At 41.9% G+C, this 24,224-nt stretch overlaps 1 protein-coding gene across 1 annotated transcript in view; it reads right to left on the bottom strand.

The window, feature by feature from the left end:
* Positions 1–24,224, bottom strand: part of prmt7 (protein arginine methyltransferase 7) — a 119,010-nt gene that overhangs the window by 5,568 nt on the left and 89,218 nt on the right. Inside the window, exons 13-15 of the mRNA XM_077596913.1 lie at positions 12,098–12,259; positions 5,151–5,225; positions 4,782–4,942 (exon numbers count right to left, since the gene is read on the bottom strand). Coding sequence (XP_077453039.1) covers positions 4,782–4,942; positions 5,151–5,225; positions 12,098–12,259 — 398 coding nt within the window. The remainder of the gene's footprint in view (positions 1–4,781; positions 4,943–5,150; positions 5,226–12,097; positions 12,260–24,224) is intronic.

Here is a 24,224-nt window from a genome sequence, read left to right as displayed (position 1 = left end):
GCCTAGATTTTGAAATATAACAAAATTGCACCTTGATTTTTTTGGTTTTTTTTTTTTGTTCCAAAGTGATTTTGACTATTGGAGTAATATGAACCATCGAAGTAATTCAGATATTTTGACATTAGAAGCAAGATGGCTGCCACAACATTTTAAACTTCTGATAAGATAATTGTAATTTCTGTAATTAGAAAGCATCAGCTTCTCATCAAGATAAACTTATTTCTTTTTTCAAATTGAAAAATTTGATATTTTGCATTTACAAAGAAAGGCATATTAACTTCCTTATGATATTGACCCAAATAATGTGCTTTTGATTCATAGGGTATATCAGAAATACTACTTAATGATTTTCCCTTCAAAGTAACACATTTGTACTCCCTACTAAAACAATGAATATGAAGGTGAATATTGGGATTCAGGGGGGCAGCTGATACGCAAGAAATTGTAAAATTGTCAAAAATGTCAAGGCAACTTTCGGGGTGCGGCTTATACGCGAGTAAATACGGTACTTACGCATGTCCATTTAATTGTAGGTTGGGGTTTTTTCTGATTTTGAATCAGTGCGGTCAAAAGACCTTTGTCATACTATATTTTGAAGGCAGTGTCCACAGGTCGGCGTATGGTGCCGTGGTAACCCAGTCTTCGCCATAAACAGGAAGTTGATTTTTTTTCTGGCTGTTAGGAAGCACGTACGGCTATGCAATTTTGCACGTGTGTCCCCTGTGATTCAGGTGTGGTAGAGGTGAGAGATATGGAAACAAGACCGGATAGCAGCTTTCGAGGGGCCAGAGTTGGCTACCCCTGCCTTGCAGTCTTAGTTGGGGCCCAAGCATACTTTGGTGCAAAGGGCTCTATTGTAATTCTAAGGATTATTTATTAGTCTCGTTCTTCTCTGATATTTTAATGGTTTTGGGAAAATCATACAAAAAAGGATCAACAGCACCCTCTCTTTACTTTAAAAAAATAAAAAATAAATAACAGGCCCTCCCTCGACTTTAACTTAAAGCTACGAAATTTAATGATTGGATAGTTTGGGCCTTTCTGGACAAAAATCTCTTTGGGAGTCATATCTTAAACCAAACAGGAAGTTGGCCATCATGGCTCAAATTGGGTAAAATAAAAGAATACGGCCTCATTTTGTTCGTTTTCTGGGTCCGCATTTGAACAAATTCGTCCTAGGGCATTTTACCAATGGCCCTCAAAATTGGTGGGTGTGTTCATGAGACTCGGACGATCAAATGTGATTAAAATGGTGACATGTAGGGTGACCTTTAGAGGGGTCAAAGTTCAATGTGGTTTTGGCAATGTGCCAAACTCACAAAATCGTGAATAACTCCCAGGGACAACATTATGATTTTTTAGAGGTTTGATAAGTGTCCCGGGTTGAAATTTTTCTGATTGGGCACAGCGCCACGTAGTGGTAGAAAAACAATTTCGTTTTATGGGACTGACTACTCCTCCAAAGCAAAATGACAAATTAGCTTTTGGCCGTGGCGACCCGTCGTTCGCCAAAAACTGGAAGTACTTAGGTTTATATTAAGGACATACACCCATGAAATGTGGGAGACATGTTCTCGTTATCCCAACGATCTCACAAATTTAGTGAGTCAGTACTTGGTGAGAAACTGCACAAAAAAGTGTCCTGTGCTTATGTCCCAAACCAAACAGGAGCTCGGCCATCATGGAAAAATAAAAAATGTTGCAAAAATGAACAATTTTTTTTGCCATAAAAAGCCTGCCCATTTGAGCGAACTCAAATCAGATCAAATATAAAGCCTTTATTGTCATTATACAACAGCTGCGTATAACAAAATTAGAGGACCTACTCCACAAAGTGCGTGTTTCCCAGTAAAAACATAAATAAGTAATTTAAAAAGTCACGTCCGGGCAAGGTACAGTGGTTCCTCGTCATACGACCGCTCGTCATACACTATTCTTCGACGGAAATTTCGATGGAATAATTCGCCCGTGATGCGGTCAAAATTTCGTGATGCGACCAAGCCAGGTGGCCATGGCACTGTCTTTTTTGCATCTCTTTCGTGTATAACAATATCTACGAGCACCGAATGAGTTCTTTAGACAAGTTGCGACCAGGAAACGCACAACGCGCATGCGCGGGAAAAAGAGGGCTTTCTGGGTAATGAAGTATACTCGTGCACACAACGCCGATAGGCAATGGCACTCTTTCTCAGAATAAAACTTCATTACCGACAATCAATACGTGGGTAAGCTCAGCTGTTGCATTTCCTGTTATTCTTATCTAATACGAGGAGTATTATATTACTTCTTGTCCGCTGCTCCTAAGAACATCAGCGGCACTGGCTCGCAATTCCCTCTTTGTAATATTTCTGGTCGCAACTCTCTCTCATAGGCGCCGTTCAAAGCGGTTGCAACCAGAGCCATTACGACAAGGGAGTTGCGAGTCGGTGCCCCCGATGTCCCCACGAGCAGCGGAGTGATCGCTAATATGTACTACAAGACTATTTCTTGACTATTTTCTTTCCCCCAAAAAAACGACCCCCCCTCCCTTCCTCACCACTGCCGTGGTGTTGGTAGACCAAGAGAGCTTGTCCGTGACGTGAGCCCCAGGAATTTGAAGGACTGCACCCTGTCTACGCATACTCCATTTATGAGTGGGGCCAGATCTGTGCTGCGTTTGCGAAAGTCCAGGGTTATTTCTTTCATTTTCGTGGTGTTTAGTGTGAGATTGTTCACCAAACCCCCCAAAGACAGTTTGTTGACCTCATCTCTGTAGGCAGATTCATACCCCCTGAGATGAGTCCGGCCAGAGTGGTGTCATCGGCAAATTTGATGATGGAGTTAGACTGGTGGGTCGGTGTACAGTCGTATGTGTACAGTGAGTACAGAAGAGGACTCAGTACACAGCCTTGAGGGGAGCCAGTGCTCAGTGTAATGGAGGAAGAGAGGTGGGGACTAAGTCTAACAGTTTGTGGACGGTTGGTTAAGAAGTTCTTAATCCAGCAGCAGATGGAAGAGGATAGTCCGAGGTGGGAGAGTTTGTCAGCCAGTATGTCTGGTATCATAGTGTTGAAGGCTGAGCTATAGTTAATGAAATGCATCCTCACGTAGTTCCCATGGTGCTCCAGGTGGCTCAGTGCTGTGTGTAGAGCTACAGTGATGGCGTCCTCAGTGGACCTATTAGCCCTATAAACAAACTGGTGAGGGTCAACTGAGGGAGGGATTGTATCCCTGATGTGGCAGGCGACCAACTTTTCAAAGCACTTCATAATCACAGGCGTAAGTGCAATCATTTAGGCGCTCAATGGTTGGCTTTTTAGGTACAGGGGTAATGGTGGCAGATTTCAGGCAGGAAGGGATGATGGATTGTTGCAGGGAACAATTGAAAATATTTGTGAAAACCCCTGTCTCAGTTCATGTTCCTGAAGCTTCAGTGTACTGCTGCAGGGTGATGGTGGATGTGTTGAGACTAAGCCTGATTTGTCAGTCTCAAAGCGGGCAAAGAAACGGTTCAGTTTCTCTGCTAGTGAGGCATCTGCGTTAACAGCTGAGAAAGGGCGTCCTCGGGCCATGTTTTTATTATCTTTATTTGTGGCCTTGTTAGCCTCCGGAGTGGGGTGTATGAGGGGGTGAGGGACAGGCAGAGATGGTCGGATCCAGCAAGGTGAGGGAGGGGTGTGGCTCTATAAGCATGTTTGATATTAGAATAAACATGGTCTAGAGTTTTATCTCCTCTGGTGTGACACTTCACGTACTGGATAAACTTAGACAGAACAGTCTTTAAACATGCTTTGTTGAAGTCACCAGCGACAATAAAGATCCACCGGGGTGGTCAAGCTGCTGTTTGTTTACAGTCGCTAGCAGGAGGCTAAGTGTCGTGCTAACGTTAACATCCAGTGGGATGTAAACAGCCATTACAATGACAATCGTTAGCTCTCTAGGTAGATAGAAGGGCCTGCACCGTACTGCCAAGAGCTCTAAATCAGGGGAGCAGTGAGTGTTTATGATCCTACTGTTGCAGCACCAGTCGCTGTGAATGTACACGGTGGTCTCGAGATGTCCTCGGGGATATTGTAGGTTCGTTGGTAATCTGTTGTGATGGATAAATCGTATCTCCTCCCGAGAGTAATTAAATCGTGGCGACTGTAGAAAAAGTTTGCCTCACAGATGTTAGTAAATAACGATAAGATTGAGAAAACAAAACACCCGTGCGCGCCGCCATCTTGGATCTACATTATTTGCTACATAATTATATGCAGTGGTACCACAACTTACAAATGTCTCTACATATTAAATATTCAGGTTATGGAATGCCTCAATGGGAACTGTTTGTTCCTAGTTACAAAAAAAAAATCAAGTTTCAAAACGCAAAATCTAAAAATAAAAAAAATCACAAAACGTAAATACACTTCCTCTATCCTGTATTCTATTTTGAAATTGTCATGAGGGAGTAGCTCTACCATTGACCCAACACCTTGCTGGCCTTGAAGGGAGCTTCGTCTCCATGCATGTTTTGTTACTAATTTTAAAGGCTTACAAAATTAGTATACTTCATCATTTTTAAAGGGTTTCATTGGTCATAATCTGAACCTTGAAACAAGTTAGGGCTATTATATGTAAAATGTGTCTTTACGTGCGAAAAATTCAAGTTCAGAAACCACTTCTGGAACCAATTTCATATGTAGAGGTTACCACTGTAAGTCCATTTCAACTCAGGATTCATTTGTAGCTAAAGTTCATTAATGAAGTTTTTTCTGAATGCAAAGCTACATTTGAAAACAAAACTATATTATAATGGATACCTTATGAATGGTAGAGAACCTTGACTAATGAGAGGCTGTTGAGGGACACATTGAGTGAAGTCAAAGGCCATGACAGCTGCTGACTTGGTCAAAGCATGGCATGGATACTCCCACAGAGGGTGCGGTTCTGCCTCGCGAGACTCCTGAAAATCCAGTGATTTCTGAATGGACAGACAATGATGTTTAACTGTCCGTACAAAAAACAAGAACACTTTTATTTCTTATACCTTTTTTAACTCTCATACAATAAACAAATATGGGATCAAATGGCTATTTTAACAACCACTAATACATAGCTTTGTTCCACTTTGTTTTATGTCAAACAGACAGTTCAAATCCATGAATTTAATATTAAAATGTTTAATTTACCTGGACCATTTCCTCCATGGGTGTGACATCAAATCCTTCACATGTACCACACATGGCACGTATCCGCCACAAATCCTATGCAACAATTAAAATGCCTTGTCATCACAATCCCTAATGCTTGACTCAGACTACACGATTTCAGCCCGATTTTACGCTGACATGTTGAAGAGAATTGTTGACTCTCATGGTCAAGATTTTTAAGGGATGGGAAGGGGGATTCACATCAACTCATGACAAGTGATGTTGTATCCTACGGCTGCCCATCTGGCATGTCACACTTCACGACCACGTTGCAAGAATTCCTACGTGTGAGAATGTGGTGCAACATAGTGTGACATGCCCTACATGTTTCTGCTATTTGTTCATGAATATTGACCAATAGAATGACTTTGTGACCGGCATTTGCATTCTCGTGTGTAGTCTTGCATTTTTTGCATGGTTTCCTAAGACTATGGAGACCAACATGTGTTACCACCAAATGTAATGCAAACAGAAGAGATGACTGCCACTATGACACACTTGGAAATTTGGGTCTACCTAGAAATCTATTAGAAACCCCAACTAGGGCGCACAGAAACCAAACTAATATCACTTTCGTAAATTGATCTTCTGTGATTGCAAGTCTATCATAAAAGAAAGCAAATTCACACACAGGTTTATATTTGGTCCAAGTTTACTAGATTCCTGAGTTAATGAAAAACACAAGATACAAGATCTTGTCTTATATTCTCTGGCCCTTACCACAGTAAATTCAGTCACATGAAATACAGTGGGGCAAATAAGTATTAAGTCAACCACAAAATGTGCAAGTTCCCCTACTTGAAAAGATTAGAGATCTGTAATTGTCAACATGGGTAAACATCAACCATGAGACAGAATGTGGAGAAAAAAATCCTGAAAATCACATTGATTTTTAAAGAATTTATTTCCAAATTAGAGTGGAAAATAAGTATTTGGTCACCTACAAACAAGCCAGATTTCTGGCTGTCAGAGAGGTCTAACTTCTAACGAGGTCTCCACTCGTTACCCGTTCATCTGACCATAACACATTCTCCCAGTCCTCTTCTGGATCATCCAAATGCTCTCTAGCGAACCGCAGACGGGCCTGGATATGTACTGGCTTCAGCAGGGGGACACCTCTGGCAGTGCAGGATTTGAGTCCCTGGCGGCGCATTGTGTTACTGATAGTAGCCTTTGTTACTGTGGTCCCAGCTCTCTGTAGGTCATTCACTTGGTCCCCCCATGTGGCTCTGGGATTCTTGCTCAGGGTTCTTGTTATCATTTTGACGCCTCAGGTGAGATCTTGCATGGAGCCCCAGATTGAGGGAGATTATCAGTGGTCTTGTATGTCTTCCATTTTCTAATAATTGCTCCCACAATTGATTTCTTAACGCCAAACGTTTTACCTACTGCAGATTCAGTCTTCCCAGACTGGTGCAGGTCAACAATTTTGCCTCTGGTGTCCTTCAACAGCTCTTTGGTCTTGGCCATAGTCGAGTTTGGAGTGTGAAAAACTGAGGTTGTGGACATGTGTCTTTCATACCGATGTGTTAAAACAGATGCTATTAATACAGGTAACGATTGGAGACCTCGTTAGAAGTTAGAACTCTTTGACAGCCATAAATCCTGCTTGTTTGTAGGTGACCAAATACTTATTTTCCCACTCTAATTTGGAAATAAATTCTCTAAAAATCAAACAATGTGGTTTTCTTTCTGTTTGTTTGTTCTTCCAAATTCTGTCTCTCATGGTTGAGGTTTAGCCATGTTGAAAGGCCTCTCTTTCTTTATAAGTAGGAGAAGTTGCACAATTGGTGGTTGACTAAATATATACTTGCACCACTGTATACTACAAAAGCATAGGATCTCAGGTACCAAACGTATTTGAGCTGGGGCACTTTTTGAGCTGAAAAAAATATCTCAAGGCACACCACCATATATTTCGGGTATATTAACAATATAAAGTCCTTCTTATAATTTTTTTTATCACGAGGACTCAAATAATAATCCAAAAAATACAAACTACCATATTTACTCGCATATAAGCCACCCACTCATATAAGACGCATCCTTAAAATTGTAGATTTTTACCTTTTTTCGTGTATGAGCCGCCCCCCGATTCCCAATTTTCACCTCCATGTTCGTGGGTTTAATAGGGAGTACAAATGTGCTACTTTGAAGGGAAAATCTTAAGAAAAATCATCACACGTGGTATTTCTGAGATACTGTATGAATCAAAAGCACAATGTTAGTCAATATCATAAGTTAATATGCCTGTCTTTGTAAATGCAAAATATCAAATTATTCAATTTGAAAAAAGAAATAAGTCTATCATGATGAGAACCTGATGCTTTATAATGACAGAAATTACAATTTTCTTAACAGAAGTTTAGGTTGTTGTGGCAGCCATATTGCTTCTAATGTCAAAATATCTAAATTATTTCTGTTTCATATTATGGTCCAATAGTTGTCACTTTCGAACTAGAAATAAAACTAAAATAAAAACAAGGTGGAATTTTGTGTTATTTCAAAATGTAGGCTACTCGCGTCTGGCGGAAAAAATGTAGACGCAGCGCCCTGGGGATCTCACTAAGATGGCCGCGCCCCGATTTTGCTAGGATGGCCGCGCTCCAACCTCGCTAAGATGGCCGTGCTCCGACCTCGCTAAGATGGCCGTGCTCCGACCTCGCTAAGATGGCCGTGCCCCGAGCGAGCAGTGACGGAAACGTTTCGCGTTTTATGCAAGATACGTTTTTTCATGTCATTCATAGACGTCAAAATAAATTTTGTTTGGCAAATTATCTGTTTATCTTTTCTCTATTTTGAAATCCATGACCGTATCGGCCGCATTGTCTTGTCTTTCGACGCATTGCGCCGTGACGTCACATTTTAATGTGGCGCCAAGTTGTAGGTTCGTGCATGTTTGTGTTTTTATGCGCATAAGCCGTACCCGCAATTCAGTCATCATTTTTTCGTCCGACAAAATCATCTTATATGCGAGTAAATATGTTATTTCAAAATCTAATTTTTGACGCTGACCTTATGTCGCCAAAAACATTTTTTACTGATGTAAAAATAAGTAATGTAACTATTTTTAATTTCATAATGTTATGACTTTTTCACCCTATATTCCTGAATCTCCTAATATTATGCGATAAGCAGTTTTGTGGTCACAGACTTTGTCACATAACGTAAATATAAACAACAAATTGACATATTATGATTTGAATCTTCTATTAGTACAATATATGACTTATCGTTCTACGTATGTTTAATCTAAAAATATTTTCAATTTTTCTCTTGGAATATTCCAAATGTATGACTTCTTGTCAGAAAATTTCCTGCGGCACACCTGACCATCATTTACGGCACCACCAGTGTCCCGCGGAACAGTGGTTGTGAAACACTGCCTTATGGTGTGTTGTGCACTGATAGAATGGACAGCATTCACCCTCATCCTTCTTTTGGGAGTTGGTCGTCCGTTCTGGCTTTCAGTTCCCTCTACCTGGTCTTTATCACAGGAATAACCATTTTTTATTATTTAAACCAAGGGGAGAGGAAGTATTTTCACTGAGTACAGTACTTACTTAAAGTACAATTTTCTTTTAATTTATAGATTATATTAAGATATTAATACATTATAGTATTTTCATATGCCTATAACTGTGCTAATTAATAAATACTCTTCTTGATAATTGTACTTGTGGACATGTATTTTTTTATAAGCGCAAAAACATGTTGTAATAATAGGAGTGATCCCTCTTCGGGTTATTTTGTTTAATGCGGCCATGTCTGGTCTATATTATCCGCGAAAAATTATTTTGATAATTTGTATATATTTTCTCGCATATAATCCGTATTTGTTGCCTAAAAACTGATGACTGAATCCAGGGTATGGCTTATATGCGCATGATTAAGACTTGACAAGCATGAAACTGCTAGGTGACAAAGACGAAACGCCATAATGCAACTGTAACTGCTATGGACACACTTCCTGGTTGTACTGCTCACGTTACTTCCTTTTTGAATTTGTCTACGTGCAGACAACACCCTTCCGGAACATAGAAAGGAAATGATTGTACATTTGTGATTATGAAATAAAACAAAATTCCGATTAGATTTTTTTTCCTTTTTTAATTCTTGTTCGAAAGTGACAACTATTGCAGTTATATGAACCATCGAAAGAATCAAGATATTAGAACAAATTTTGCCGCCACAACATCTTAAACTTCTGGTAAGAAAATTGTAATTTCTGTCATTAAAAGACAAGATACACTTGTTTCTTTTTATAAATTGAATAATTGGATATTTTGCATTTACAAAGACAGGTATATTACCGTATTTTCACGACTATAAGGCGCACTTAAGTCTTAAATTTTCTCCAAAATAGACAGGGCACCTTATAATCCAGTGCGCTTTATATATGGACCAATACTAAAATTGTTATCATGATAAAATAAAATAAATCAGTCGATAGGGTACACCATCCTCTACAGCTCTCACAACTACGGCAAGCAGCCCCGACACTACTATTTTCCCCGTAGAAAAAGTACTGCGCAGTGACTGCTGGGATATATAGTTCTTTTGTCAATACACCCAGTATGACGGCGAACACACTAATTTTGTGCTCGCCGTCATTCCGGCTGGATTTACGAAAGAAATCCTGCCGCTAGATGTTGGCGTCAACAGAGCATTCAAAGCTAGACTGCGAACTATATATTGCATTTCGGTAGGTCGAGCACATTAATTCTATGTCCGTCGTCATTCCCAGTGGAAGTTTAAACTGTGGTCCGAGCTTTCAGGAAGGCAGAAATTACTGACTCGATTAATGACGACTTTGGTGAGATGCCCACCTGTTCAACATGAGTTATTATGCTATTGCTGTGTCACGAAAATACTAATACTTTAAACTCAGAGAAAATTAAAAAAACTGTTGTTTATTCATGTTGGGAGTGAATGGAGTTGTCAGAAAGCTGATTTGTAATCTATTAATAAAGTTTGGCTGAACTATCTGACTGTTTTGTTGACGTTCCCTTTAGCGCAGCACCATCTAGTGCAGGGGTCGGGAACCTTTTTGATGGAGAGAGCCATAAACAATTCATATTTTCTAATGTTATTTCTTGAGAGCCAATCTCAGAATTGAAAAGTAAAATTACATGAAAATGTGTGATCTTTTTGTCCTTTCACCACTTTTAAGTATAAAAAGTCTCTGAATTCTTTTGACAACATTTTTATGACGTTGTTAATAAATCAGTATCAATGATATCATGCATGCAGAAGTGTAATAAAAAACTAAATTATGATTAAAGTGGTGGTAGAGGTAGTGTCAACGCCACAATGATGCTCCTATTAGTATTTTCGGGACTCAGCTCTCTTACCATTGATTTTCATATTTTACCTGAGAGCCATATGCACCCATGTAATGAGCCACATTTGGCTCCCGAGCCATAGGTTCCCTACCCCTGATCTAGTGCATGCGCCTTAAAATGTGATGCTTCTTTTGTGTGTCAAATACAGAAATAGCACTCGTGACTGACACTGCGGCTTTAAATGCGATGCGCCATATAGTCGTGAAAATACGGTAACTTCCTCATGATATTGGCCCAAACAATGTGCAATCCAACAGATGATCCTTTAGATTCATACAGTATCTCAGAAATACCGCGTGCGATGATTTTTCTAAAGATTTTACCTTCAAAGTAACACATTTGTACTATTCGATGATTTTAAGGCAATTTTAAGGGTAAACCTTATACGCGGAGGCGGCTTATATGCGAGAAAATACTGTATTCCCTTATCATACATTACTGTTCCAGCTTGGCAACATAACTTTTCTTTCAGAGGCCGTTTACACGACAATGGACGATAGGGCTGAACAATATTGGCAAAATATGACAGAGATATTTTTGGTGTTTGCGATATATTTGCGATGTTTATTGCGAAATTAAAAATGTAAGATTTGGCACCTGAATACTAAAAAAGCTCGGTTTGGGTAGACTTTTGTTGATTCATAATAAACACATTGCATTCATAAATTACTGTTTAATACAGGCAAAGGTATCGTAGTGGGCAATATGGCAAAAAGATGATGTAATTTTCTAGAACCTAGATTCTATGACAATTCTTTTTTTTTAGATTTTTGTCTCAGTTTCAGCAAATTTTGCAGGAGATAATCTGGTGTGCCATGGGCAATTATCTCCCAACAAATCAAACATTGTAACATGAGATAAAGTTGTTTTTTTGCGTATTTTATGTTACGTGACCAGGATCAGTTTTGGTTTTACAAAATTCAACTTTGGGGTCATAAGGCCTGTGTGAACACTAACTACTTTTGGTGAAATATATCTCTCACCATTTTTTTTAAAACAAGAGCTGTCCTTTGAGTCAACTCCGAAACTCACAGTATCGAAAATGAAAACCTCAATTGTCATAGAGTATCCACACGATGGCTTGACATATGACCAGATTGATTTGTAGAGAATCTGCCAGTCCCGAATGCTGTCGTAGTCGACAGCCTGTATTTGATATAACATAAAATTATGGCTTAATCGTATAGATGTTTTCGGTCAGTCAAATCCCACTTCATCAGAAATAGGCTAATAAAAAATAGGCTACTCTGCTTTTTCAGTGAGTGAAAATGTGTTGTTCTGGTTGGCAGAATTCTTCATTTTATAAGCAATGATGTTTTGTTAAACATTTTATTTAAGTGCACTTGGTTTCAATAAATTACTTTTAACAATGATTGTTTTGTCACAATCCCCCAACGTTCATTCTTTTGCATATTATAGCTCGACACAAAATCTCATCAAGATTCAAATTTATAAAAGGTAGATTCTAGAAATATTGTAAACTGGTTTTAAGATTTGACCAAGTTTCTGTGTTTTAAATCAATAATTTTACTAGTTCAATGAAGGTTAGTAATACCAAGCCAAAGGGAATTACACTCATACCTGAAACTCTACAGCCACCATATGAAGAGTGGCAGAGCAAGGCAGGATGGTGGCATCAGGTCGGAGAAGGCCTGCTAGAGCAGTGCGGCAGTACCAAAAGAACAGAGAGTGCCAGGGTAATAGGCTGGTGCTGAAGTATGGTTCCCCTATGAGCAGTGAGATCTGGAGCAATAAAAAGAAAAGTTTTGTTCAATGGGATTTATTGGATTGGATTGGATAACTTTATTCATCCAGGGTTCGGGAAATTTTGTTGTCACAGTAGCAAGAGGGTGAGGATGCAGGAATAGGAAAGGCATTTTAGACATAAATAGATAGCTAATACGTAAGTTAATAAATAAATACATGAATAAATATATAAATAAATAAGCGTGTCTCTGAAGTATATATATATACACATACGCATACACATACGTGTACATACACCTATACATATACATACACTTACACATATATACGTACATACACATAGATGTACATGCATGCATACGGTAGGTCTTAATACTCAGACATTTTTTGTTAAAGAGCCTGACAGCTGATGGGAGGAAGGCTCTGCGGAAGCGCTCCTTCCTGCAATGAGGGTGCCGCAGTCTATTGCTAAAGGAGCTTCGGAGGGACTCCACAGACTCATGCAGGGGGTGGGAGGTGCTGTCCATGATGGACATCATCCTGGTCAGCATTCTCCTCTCTCCCACTTCCTCACAGAGTCCAAAGGACAGCCCAGAACAGAGCTGGCCCTCCTGACCAGCTTATTCAGTCTGTTCCTGTCCCTCTCCGTGCTCCCGCATTATAGTGCTCCTGGCCAAATTTCTAATGTCACAATAATAAAACTGTGACTGTATTTCAAGTATCTCCCAAATCCAATTGTCACATCACCCAATTGGAAAGCAAAGACTGGGCTTGGCCTTTCAACTGGGCTCGTCCATCACATGGGCTGAAGTCACTGAGGTGGTTCGCAGGCTCCTTGGTGGCAAGGCTGCAGTCGTAGACGAGATCCATCCTGAGTATCTCAAGTCTCTGTATGTGGTAGATTATCTTGTTGACAGGTCTATGTCACATCGCGTTACTGTCGGGTACATGGCTTTTGGATTGGCATACTGGTGGTACCTCTCATTAAGAAGGGGAACCGGATTGAGTTTTTTAATTACAGGGGAATAACACTCACCAGTCCCTCTTGTAAAGTCTATTCCAGTATGCTGGACAAGAAATCCCAACTGGTAGATCAACATTGCATTTAGAATGAGAGGGGGCATTTTCATCCTGGTCGATGCACACTGAATCACACTTTAGGTTAGGTTAAAACTTTATTTCATCCCGTATTCAGGAAATTTCTTGGTTGCAGGAGCAAGACAGACACAAGACATTGTAGACCTAGGTAAGAAACTGGAGCCACACACAGGAAGTCCACAAGGTGGCGCCCTTCTGCAGACTGAGACTAAGGTTACCACACAGTCTCTCAGTAGTCTGGAGGTTTTAAAGATCATCTTCTTTGCCTAGATCAGGGGTGGCCAACTCCAGTCCTCGAGAGCCACAATCCAGTCTGTTTTCCATATCTCCCTCCACCAACACACCTGAATCAAATAATCAACTCATCAGCAAGCTGTCCAGAAGCTTGATACCAATCCCGATGATTTGATTCAGGTGTGTTGGTGGAGGGAGATATGGAAAACAGACCGGATAACGGCTCTCGAGGACCGGACTTGGCCACCCCTGGCCTAGATCCTCCTAAGCTGTCGCATCACCTTTATCAGTTACTCAAGGGATTGTGAGAGGATGGAGAGGTAGTGGATGACTTACTGTTACAAGATATTGCAATGCCCTTAAAAGGGAACCCTGAGGAAGATGCTGTTTGCTCTAAAAATGTAAGCAACTCATAAAACCTTTTAAAACACTTAGTACAGTGGTACCTCGACATACGAGTGCCCCGACATACGAGCAATTTGAGATACAAGTAAATTTTTGGGCAAATATTTGTCTTGAGATCAAGTTCATTTAAATTTGTTTATGTTATGTTACGACCGCGTTGCCGTGCAAAAAGTCTCGCCCCTCTCTCTCTACCCTCCGCGAAATCCGTCTAATTTTAGTTCTATTAAACACATTTTAGTATACTATTAAACCACTAGTTATCTCTTACTTTGTTAATAGATGATTAGAACAAATGAAACATTTTTCCAATCCAATATCCTGTTTTTGGTGTTTTTTCAGAAGGTTGGAACAAATTAATTTGTTTTTAGTACATTTCTATGGGAAACGTTCGTTTGAGTTACGAGAAAATCGACATACGAGCTCAGTCATGGAACGCATTAAGCTCGTATCTCGAGGTACCACTGTAGTTTAATTTAATTGTGGTGACGTAAAACGGTGTGATAAGCTCTCAACTGTTCAGCCTTTAAAATTTGAGCCAATGTGAAATGAAAATAATGAGGACAGACCTAGACTTAAGTAATCAAACTAAATGTCAACAACGTGTAAGGGAGGTCGGCCTGTTGGACGAATGGTTAGCACAGGGGTCCCCAAACTTTTTCCTGAGGGCCACATAACTTTTCCCTTCTCTGATGGGGGGCCGGTGTCAGTTTGTAACAGAAAGTGTGACAATCGTAGGGGAGCTTAAAAAATTTATTGTTTTCCAGAAAGCCACACATAACCAAATAACCCTTTCCAGGTTCTTTACAGAAAAAAAGTCAGGAAACAAATAATAATACTATTAATGAAATAAATAATAACTAAATAACCCTCTCTGAGTTCTTCACAGAAAAAACAGGAAATAAATAACACTATTTATGAAATAAATAATAACTAAAGAACTCTCTCTGGGTTTTTCATAGAAAAAAAAGTCATGGAACATTAACTTTCTGTTGTGCCATGCACAATCTTCTCCCTTTGCTCTGAAGTTTATGCACGACACCACAACCGTCATTTCAGAATCCCACGTCAACATTTTGCAGCACAGTGCTTGCTGGTGAATTCGGCAGTGGACTCGTAGCGGGGCGGTGAGACCCCTTTTTTCCAACTCCCGGTTCATGCGTCCCATTATTAGACCGCGAGTTTCGGCCACCATGCTAGGAGCCCCGTCAGTCGTGATGCTAGTTAGCTTTGACCAGTCTAGGTCCAACTTCTCCATGGTTTGGCACACTTTGTCAAAAATATCCTCTCCCGTTGTAGTCCTTTTGAGACTTTGGAGGGCTGCCAGATCCTCGCAAATCTCAAAGTTTGCGCTAACTCCACGAATAAAAATGAGCAGTTGCGCTGTGTCTTGCACGTCCGTGCTTTCATCCAGTGCTAATGAAAAAAAGTCAAATTCTTTCGTCTTCTGCTGCAGCTGGGCATACACACTACTCCCGATTTCTTCAACGCGTCTGGTCATTGTACTCACCGACAGACTTACGGCATTAAATGCATCTTTCTTCTCGGGACACACCTCCTCCGCGACAGTATCCATACATTTCTTAACAAACTCTCCGTCAGTGAAAGGCTTACCGCTGCTTGCTATTAATTTAGCAGCCCGAACGGATGCCTGGTTCTGCTGAGATAGTAGTTCACTTTTCCCCTTTGAGACTTTGTCTGCTCGTATTTGGCCTTCCAAGCTATCGTACTTGTCTTTGTGACGGGATTCATAGTGTCGGCAAAGATTGTATTCTTTGAATACCGCCACCGTCTCTTGACAAATGAGCCAAAGAGCCTTTTCTTTGCATTGAACAAAAAAATAATCGTTTGTCCACTCCAGGTTAAATACCCTGCATTCTGAATCAATTTTTCTCTTACCTAACCTTTTCGCCATTATTCCGTTCTCAAACTGGTTGCACAGTTTTTATATGCTTGAATAGTCCGCGATGGTCCCAGGGCTCCGCCCTCACCTGCGATCGTCCAGATGTCTCGGTAACACTGCTCGTGCATGCAACGGTGGACGTGCCCACATGCATCAAAGGGAAACACTCTCCCCACGCGTGTCACCAAAGAAGCAATGCGAAGCCCCGCTTCACTGGGATGATTTGTGGGCTCAGCAGGGGTGCAATGAACCAAACACAAGATTAAAACGTCCCAGTCTTCAAGGCCAAATAGGAAAAAAATCCGATAGCGTCTCTGGTATTGTTCAGAGGGCCGGTCCAAATGTGCCGGCGGGCCGTAGTTTGGTGACCCCTGGGTTAGCATGTCGGCCTCAGAGTTCTGGGATCGCAGGTTCGATCTGAGGTGGGTTCTAACTGCGTGGAATTTGTACGTTCTTCCCAGGCTTGCGTGGATTACCAAGTATTTTTTGTACTTTTGTTACTTTAACATTTGTCTGTTCTTGGTTTCTGATGAAATAAAAAATGCCCTCCAAAAATTGTTAGTCACTGCTCCCCAAAAAAGAAATGATCACTTTAAAAAACAGTTTAGATACATCTGATCTCAATAAGAAGTTGGATAGATAAACAAATAACAACAGAGCAATGTCTTGGGAACAAAATGATGCCAAGTCGTTTAATGGAAGTAGGTGTTCAGCCTACAGAGGTATCTATCAATTGAGTAGACACCCTAAAATCAGAGTGAAATGAAGATGTGGCAGGCTACTGCATTTTTTCAAAAACAATTTCTGCAACACAACATTTTTGCGTATCTTGTATGCATGCTCTACAATGTAGCAGCATGCTCCCAATGACACGACAGATGGTGTTTTGGAGCTTTTCCTCCCAGATCTGTGTGAGGGCGTCCGTGAGCTGTTTTACAGTCTGAGGAGCAACTTGGCGGCACATAATGGACCAAAACATAATGTGCTGCAGATGTTCTATTGGGTTTAAGTCAGGGGATCGTGAATGCCATTCAATTGTTTCAATTCCTTCATCCTCATGGTACTTCCTGCATACTTTTGCCACGAGGCCAGGGATTTTTTTTGGGGAGGAAACCAGAACCTACTGCACCATCTTAGGGTCTGACAATGCGTTCAAGGATTTCATCTCGATACTTTATAGGAGTCAGAGCACCATTTCCTTGGCAGTGGAGGTCTGTGTGTCCCTCCATGGATAGGACTATCCAAATGTGTCATGTGGAACAAAGTTGCAGGCAGCATAACGTTCTCCTTGCCTTCTCCAGACTCATTCACCTCTATCACAGGTGCTCAGGATGAACCTGTTCTTGTCTGTCAAATGTACAGGGCACCAGTAGCGGGCTAGCCAATTCTGGCATTCTTGAGCAAATGCCAGTCGAGCGCTTCGGTGCTGGACAGTGAGCACAAGGCTCAATAAAGGACGTCGGGTCGTCAGGCAACTTTCATGAAGTCTGTTCGTGATTGTTTGGATAGAGACATTCACACCAGTGGCCCACTAGAGGTCATTCTGTAGGGCATGAGATGTGTTCAGCCTGTTCTGCCTTGCACAAACGGAGCAGGTATCGGTCCTGCTGATGAGTTGAGGACCTTCTATGGCCCTGTCCATCACTCCAAGAATAACCATCAGTTTCCTGAAATCTACTCCATGTTCTGAAGATTGTGCTGGGAGAAAAATTAAACCTTCTTGCTGCAGCATGTGTCTGTGCCATCCTGGAGAAATTGGACAGCCTGTGCAACTTCTGTAATTACTTGAGCCAAAACCAGCACAATTGGAAAACCAGCCAAAAAAAGATCAAGAGGGGAAAAACTTGAAATGACCTCCAAATGTAAACCCAGCCTGGTTTTGATGGTTTTCTACTTGTTGCCACTGTAGTACACCTATTGTTAATTTCATGAACCCCAATAGAGCTGAAAGTGATTAACGATGCCCGCTGCTGCTTAATGAACCAGAACATTATCAGACAGCTTAAATTCACACACCTGTCAACCTTGGCCAATTGCTCCCCTTATTAATGATTGCAATCCTCCTTATTAAGCAATAAAAAAACTGTACAAATGCAATGCAGTGCATATTTAATGAGAGGGCGCACTTAAAAGTGGACGTGATTTTTGTTTGCACTAAATTCAAGATTCTGTAGATGTTACTGTATGACCCTTACAGCTTGACTGTCTATGTAGATTGCTTGCTGACGCACTGTGTGGTGCGGATATCATGCTTTAGGCATGACAATATTAGCAGTTCCATTTTCCTCGACCAATCTGATGGCATTTCTTCTCATTAAGAAATTGATGACCCTGAGATTTTTTTTGTTCTTTTGCCCCTCCAGTGTTTTCTATCTTCCGTGGCATGTTCCCATCTTCCACACCGACTGTGTCAAAGCTACCGGACTTCACATCGCTGATGGATCCCAGTTCTCACATCGACCAATGCATAAGTATTTGAATAAAGACAGGATCTTACCCCTCCTACGATAGGGCGCCAAAGGTGATTTATAGCATTGTTTTAAAAATGCTGCCATCTGAAGTTAGAAAGCAACTAAAAGATGACCCCGACCGAATAGAAGAAGGGAAGGGTTATTTTACTTGTCATATAAGTCATAATTTAAAACTCTTTGGCAGACAGAGAGACAGCAAATTGTCAGATGACATGAGACAGATCCAAGAAATGGATTGGATTGGATAACTTTATTCATCCCGTATTCGGGAAATTTCGTTGTCACAGTAGCAAGAGGGTGAGGATGCAGGAATAGGAAAGGCATTTTAGACATAAATAGATAGGTAATAAGTAAGTTAATATATAAATACATGAATAAATATGTAAATAAATAAGAGTGTTGTTTAGCACATATATACATACATACACATAAATGTACATGCATGCATACGGTAGGTCTGAACACTCAGCCATTTTTTTGTTAAAGAGCCTGACAGTTGATGGGAGGAAGGATCTGCGGAAGCGCTCCTTCCTGCAATGAGGGTGCCGCAGTCTATTGCTAAAGGAGCTTCGGAGGGACTCCACAGACTCATGCAGGGGGTGGGAGGTGCTGTCCATGATGAACATCATCCTGGTCAGCATTCTCCGCTCTCCCACTTCCTCCACAGAGTCCAGAGGACAGCCCAGAACAGAGCTGGCCCTCCTGACCAGCTTATTCAGCCTGTTCCTGTCCCTCTCCGTGCTCCCGCATCCCAAACAGAGCACTGCATAAAACACTGTAGATGCCACCACAGTGTCGTAGAAAGTCCTCAGCAGTGTCCTGCACACTCCAAAGGACCGTAGACTCCTCAGTAGGTAGAGGCGGTTCTGGCCCCTTTTGTACAGGGCATCTATGTTTGTGGACCAGTCTAGTTTGTTGTTGAGGTGAACACCCAGGTACTTAAAATTCTCCACGATTTCAATGTCTGTACCCTGGATGTTCACCTAAGTGGTCTGTTGAGGATTCCTCCGAAAATCGATGACCATTTCCTTTGTCTTACTGGTGTTGATGTAGAGGTGGTTTTGCCTAAACCAGTCAACAAAGGCTGTGATGACTCCCCTGTACTCCAGGTCGTTCCCGTCCGTCACTCGTCCAACAATAGCGGTGTCGTCAGAGAACTTCTGGAGGTGGCAGGTGTCTGTATTATGTTTGAAGTCCGATGTGTAGGGGGAGAAGAGGAGTGGGGAGAGCGCTGTGCCTTGTGGGGCCCCCGTGCTGCAAGCTACCACATCAGACGTACAGTCCTGGAGTCTCACATATTGTGGTCTGTCAGTGAGGAAGCCGATGATCCATGCGGCTAGGTGGTTCCTTACTCCAGCCTCTTCCAGTTTCCCTCTCAGTAGGACCGGCTGAATGGTGTTGAACGCACTGGAGAGGTCGAAAAACATCATTCTCAGCGTGCTTCCCGTGTTCTCCAGGTGTGAAAGAGACCTGTGCATCAGGTAGTTGGTAGCATCTTCCACACCAATGCCTGGACGATAGGCGAACTGCAGAGGGTCCAGCTCTGCATTCATCAGGGGGCTGAGGTGATTGAGGATGATTCTCTCCAATGTCCTGATCAGGTGAGAGGTTAATGCTACCGGCCTGAAGTGGTTTGGCTCCCTGGGGTACGCAGTCCTAGGAACTGGGACCACACAGGAAGTTTTCCACAAGGTGGGGACCTTCTGCAGACTGAGGCTGAGGTTGAAAATATGCAGAATCACTTTACCAAGCTGATCCGCACACTCTCAGTAGTCTGGAGCTGAGGCCGTCTGGACCGGTAGCCTTCCTTGCCTCGATCTTCTTTAGCTGTTTTATCACCTGATCGACAGTAATGCAGAGACCGGTGGAAGTGGGGGAGGAAGAAGAGGAGGAGAACGAGGGGGGAGCGTTGCTTCTGGTCTGGGGGGTCAGGACTGAATCTGTTAAAGAACTGATTCAGTTCATTGGCCCACTCCCTGCCGCCGGACTCCGGGTCTCTCTCACTGTTGCCGCCATGGCCCAAAATGGTCCTCAAGCTCCTCCAGACCTCTTTGGTGTTGCCTCTCTGGAGTTGGTTCTCCAGCTTCCTCCTGTAGATGGTCTTTCCCTTCCTTATCTCTCTCTTTAGCTCCTTCTGGACCATTTTCAGACTCTCTTTCTCCCCAGACCTAAAAGCCCTCTTCTTCTTGTTCAGGAGGGCCCTTAGATCCCTGGTGACCCACGGCTTAATGTTGGAGAAACAACGGACCTTCTTGGAGGGTACAATGTTCTCAACACAGAAGTTAATATAATCTGTGATGCAGTGGGTCAAGCTGTCAATGTCTTTTCCATGTGAATTACACAGCATCTCCCAGTCAGTGGTCTCAAAACAGTCCCTCAGTACCATGCTGTCTCCTCGGTCCATCTTTGTATGATCCTCGTGGTAGGTTTTATTTTCCTCACCATAGGGATGTAGGTGGGGATCAGATGGACCAGGTTGTGGTCTGAGCGGCCCAGTGGGGGAAGGGGGACTGAGCTGTATGCCTCCTTTGTGTTGGCATACAGCAGGTCCAGAGTTTTTTGTTCCCTGGTGTGGCACTTCACATACTGAGTGAAGGTGGGGAGAGTAGAAGCCAAGGGAGCATGGTTAAAATCACCAGAGATAAGGAGAAACTGGGGGTGTGCCGTTTTCAGCCGGGACACAGTGGCGTGAAGCAGCTCGCGGGCGACTGCCGCATAAATAAATACACAGACAAAGAACCAGGTGTGGATCCTTTAGGCACCGAGGCAGGGTCGAGACGGGATTCGTGGGAGGGTCTTCCCCCTTGGAGATGGAGGGGGCGTTCGTCAACCTCCACCGGACCCAACTTGCTTCAATGGTGATCTATTATGTACCGCTCCCCCACAGACACAGATACAGCAACAAACAACTGCGAGACGCAGAGAGGCCCGATCTCAAAGGGAAACCTCTAGCAGCAACTACAGTATCAGCAACAAGAACAGCCAGTCGGACTATTCTACTCTGACAAGAACTGGTCTGACTACTAAAAAGAGTGCACAGGGACGGGAGATGCAGTTTAAAGCAGAACCTCATCACCCTGTGAAGGTGGCCAATATGGACATTTAAGGAAAGCGGACACAGGTGTGCCCTTAAGTCTGCCGAATTCTTTAAGAATTGCAGGGTCAATAGTAGATTTTAAAAAACAGTTCCTTTATTGTGTACAGTGGTACCGTGAGACACGATCTTAATACGTTCAACGTTTCCCATAGAAACAACTAAATACAAAGTAATTCGTTCCCACCCTCTGAAAAAAATCCAAAAACAGGATATTACAATGGAAAAACATTTTATTGGTTGTAATTCACCTTCTACTAACATAGTAACAAATAACTAGTGGTTATGATGTTTAATAATAAAAAGAGGCATTATACCCCAAAATTTCCTGAATACGGGATGAATAAAGTTATCCAATCCAATTTTATACAAGGAAGAGCTTGTGGATGGGGGAGACAGAGAAAGAGAGAGAGAGAGTCACTTGACGGATGCGCTCGTAACATAATATAAACTTTAAATTTAACTTAAATGAACTTAGATTCCTATACACACACTAAAAAAATGTTTTAATCTTACGTTACACTAAATTTAAACCTTCTTGTGCAATAACCAAGGTCAAGAGGTTATTCCACCGCGGCTTTTGGCGAATTTCCTGCTTCTCCATACGTATTGGCAAGCCAGCTCAGTCACGTGGACACTAATGTTTTTAGATTATTTCGTGCTTAATATCGATTGTCATCATACGCCTTTTCTTCGCACAAACCTTCATTGCACCAGCTTGCTTTGAATTCATTGTGTTCCCTTAATTCTTCTTTTAAAAAAAACACGGAAAAAATGCAACACTCCGCCCAGTGCTCATAGAGATCTTTACACAAGGATGATGTGGCGAGAGAGACAGTGCGGTGAAATCATAAAGCAGCCACTAGCAGCCTGGCCAACTGGCTGTCTCAGATGCTCATATCTCAAAATGTGTCCCGTATCTCAAGGTGAATATTTACTCTGAATTTTACTCGTATCTCAAATTGCTCGTATGTCGGGGCACTCATATGTCAAGGTTGTATTATGCTCGTATTTTTGTACAGACGGGAAAACATGTAGTATGGTATGCAGTAATAGGGTTGATTCTAATTTGTGGTTTTTCGATTATAGCAGGCATGTCTGGTCTACATTATCCGCGAAAAATGATGATTAGTGTAGTGTTATATTTCGATGTTTGCATGCAACTTATTCCTCATGCTTAAAAATTAGACTGTACTGTGTGTGAGTGTTCTTTATCCTGCACTGGACCCAATTAACAAAGACCTCGGAGCAGGCGAAGGGAGGGAGTCAGATGTGCAGGGAAGGGGAAAGTAGGACCAAGCTGTATATTATGACAGCATGGTGCATTCACAGGGACAACAAAATGACTAGTTTCTAATAAACTAGGGAAAGGTCAACAAGCAACTTTGTGAAGTAAAGTGACAGTAAATATTTAGTACGAGTGTAAGAACAAGCACCTTAGAAAGAGGTAGTGAACCTATGGCTCACGAGCCATATATGGCTATTTTGATGGATGCATATGGCTCTCCGCTAACCCTGTAAGCCAGGGGTCCCCAAACTTTTTCCTGTGAGGGCCACATAACTTTTCCCTTCTCTGATGGGGGGCCGGTGTCAGTTTGTAACAGAAAAAGTGTGACGATCGTAGGGGAGCTTAAAAAATGTATTGTTTTCCAGAAAGCCACACATAACCAAATAACCCTTTCCAGGTTCTTTACAGAAAAAGTCAGGAAACAAATAATAACAATATTAATAAAATAAATAATAACTCAATAACCCTCTGAGTTCTTCACAGAAAAAACAGGAAATAAATAACACTATTTATGAAATAAATAATATCTAAATAACTCTATCTGGGTTCTTCATAGAAAAAAAGCCATGGAACATTAACTTTCTGTTGTGCCATGCACACTCTTCTCCCTTTGCCCTGATGAAGTTTATGCACGACACCACAACCTTCATTACAGAATCCCACGTCAACACTTTGCAGCACAGTGCTTGCTGGTGAATTAGGCAGTGGACTCGTAGCGGGGCGGTGAGACCCCTTTTTTCCAACTAACGGTTCATGCGTCCTATTAAACCGCGAGTTTCGCCCACCATGCTAGGAGCCCCGTCAGTCGTGATGCTAGCCAGCTTTGACCAGTCCAGGTCCAACTTCTCCATGGTTTGGCACACTTTGTCAAAAATATCCTCTCTCGTTGTGGTCCCTTTGAGACTTTGGAGGGCTGCAAGATCCTCGCATATCTCAAAGTTTGCGCTAACTCCACGAATAAAAATGAGCAGTTGCGCTGTGTCTTGCACGTCCGTGCTTTCATCCAGTGCTAATGAAAAAAAGTCAAATTCTTTCGTCTTCTGCTGCAGCTGGGCATATACATTACTCCAGATTTCTTCAACGCGTCTCGTGATTGTACTCGCCGACAGACTTACGGCATTAAATGCATCTTTCTTCTCGGGACACACTTCCTCCATGACAACATCCATACATTTCTTAAAAAACTCTCCGTCAGTGAAAGGCTTACCGTTGCTTGCTATCAGTTTAGCAACCCGAAAGCTGGCCCGAACGGATGCCTGCTTCAGCTGAGCTTGACGTAGAAATGTAGTCTGCTGAGATAATAGTCCAACTTTTCGCTTTGAGAGTTTGTCTGCTCGTATTTGGCCTTGCACGCTATCGTACTTGTCTTTGTGACGGGATTCATAGTGCCGGCGAAGATTGTATTCTTTGAATACTGCCACCGTCTCTTGACAGATGAGACAAACAGCCTTTTCTTTGCATTGAACAAAAAAATAATCGTTTGTCCACTGCAGGTTAAATACCCTGCATTC

Source organism: Stigmatopora argus, chromosome 3 (genome assembly GCF_051989625.1).
Source record: "Stigmatopora argus isolate UIUO_Sarg chromosome 3, RoL_Sarg_1.0, whole genome shotgun sequence".
Taxonomy (NCBI): domain Eukaryota; kingdom Metazoa; phylum Chordata; class Actinopteri; order Syngnathiformes; family Syngnathidae; genus Stigmatopora; species Stigmatopora argus.
Note: the sequence above shows the minus strand (reverse complement) of the source record. Positions and strands in the feature narration are given on the sequence as shown.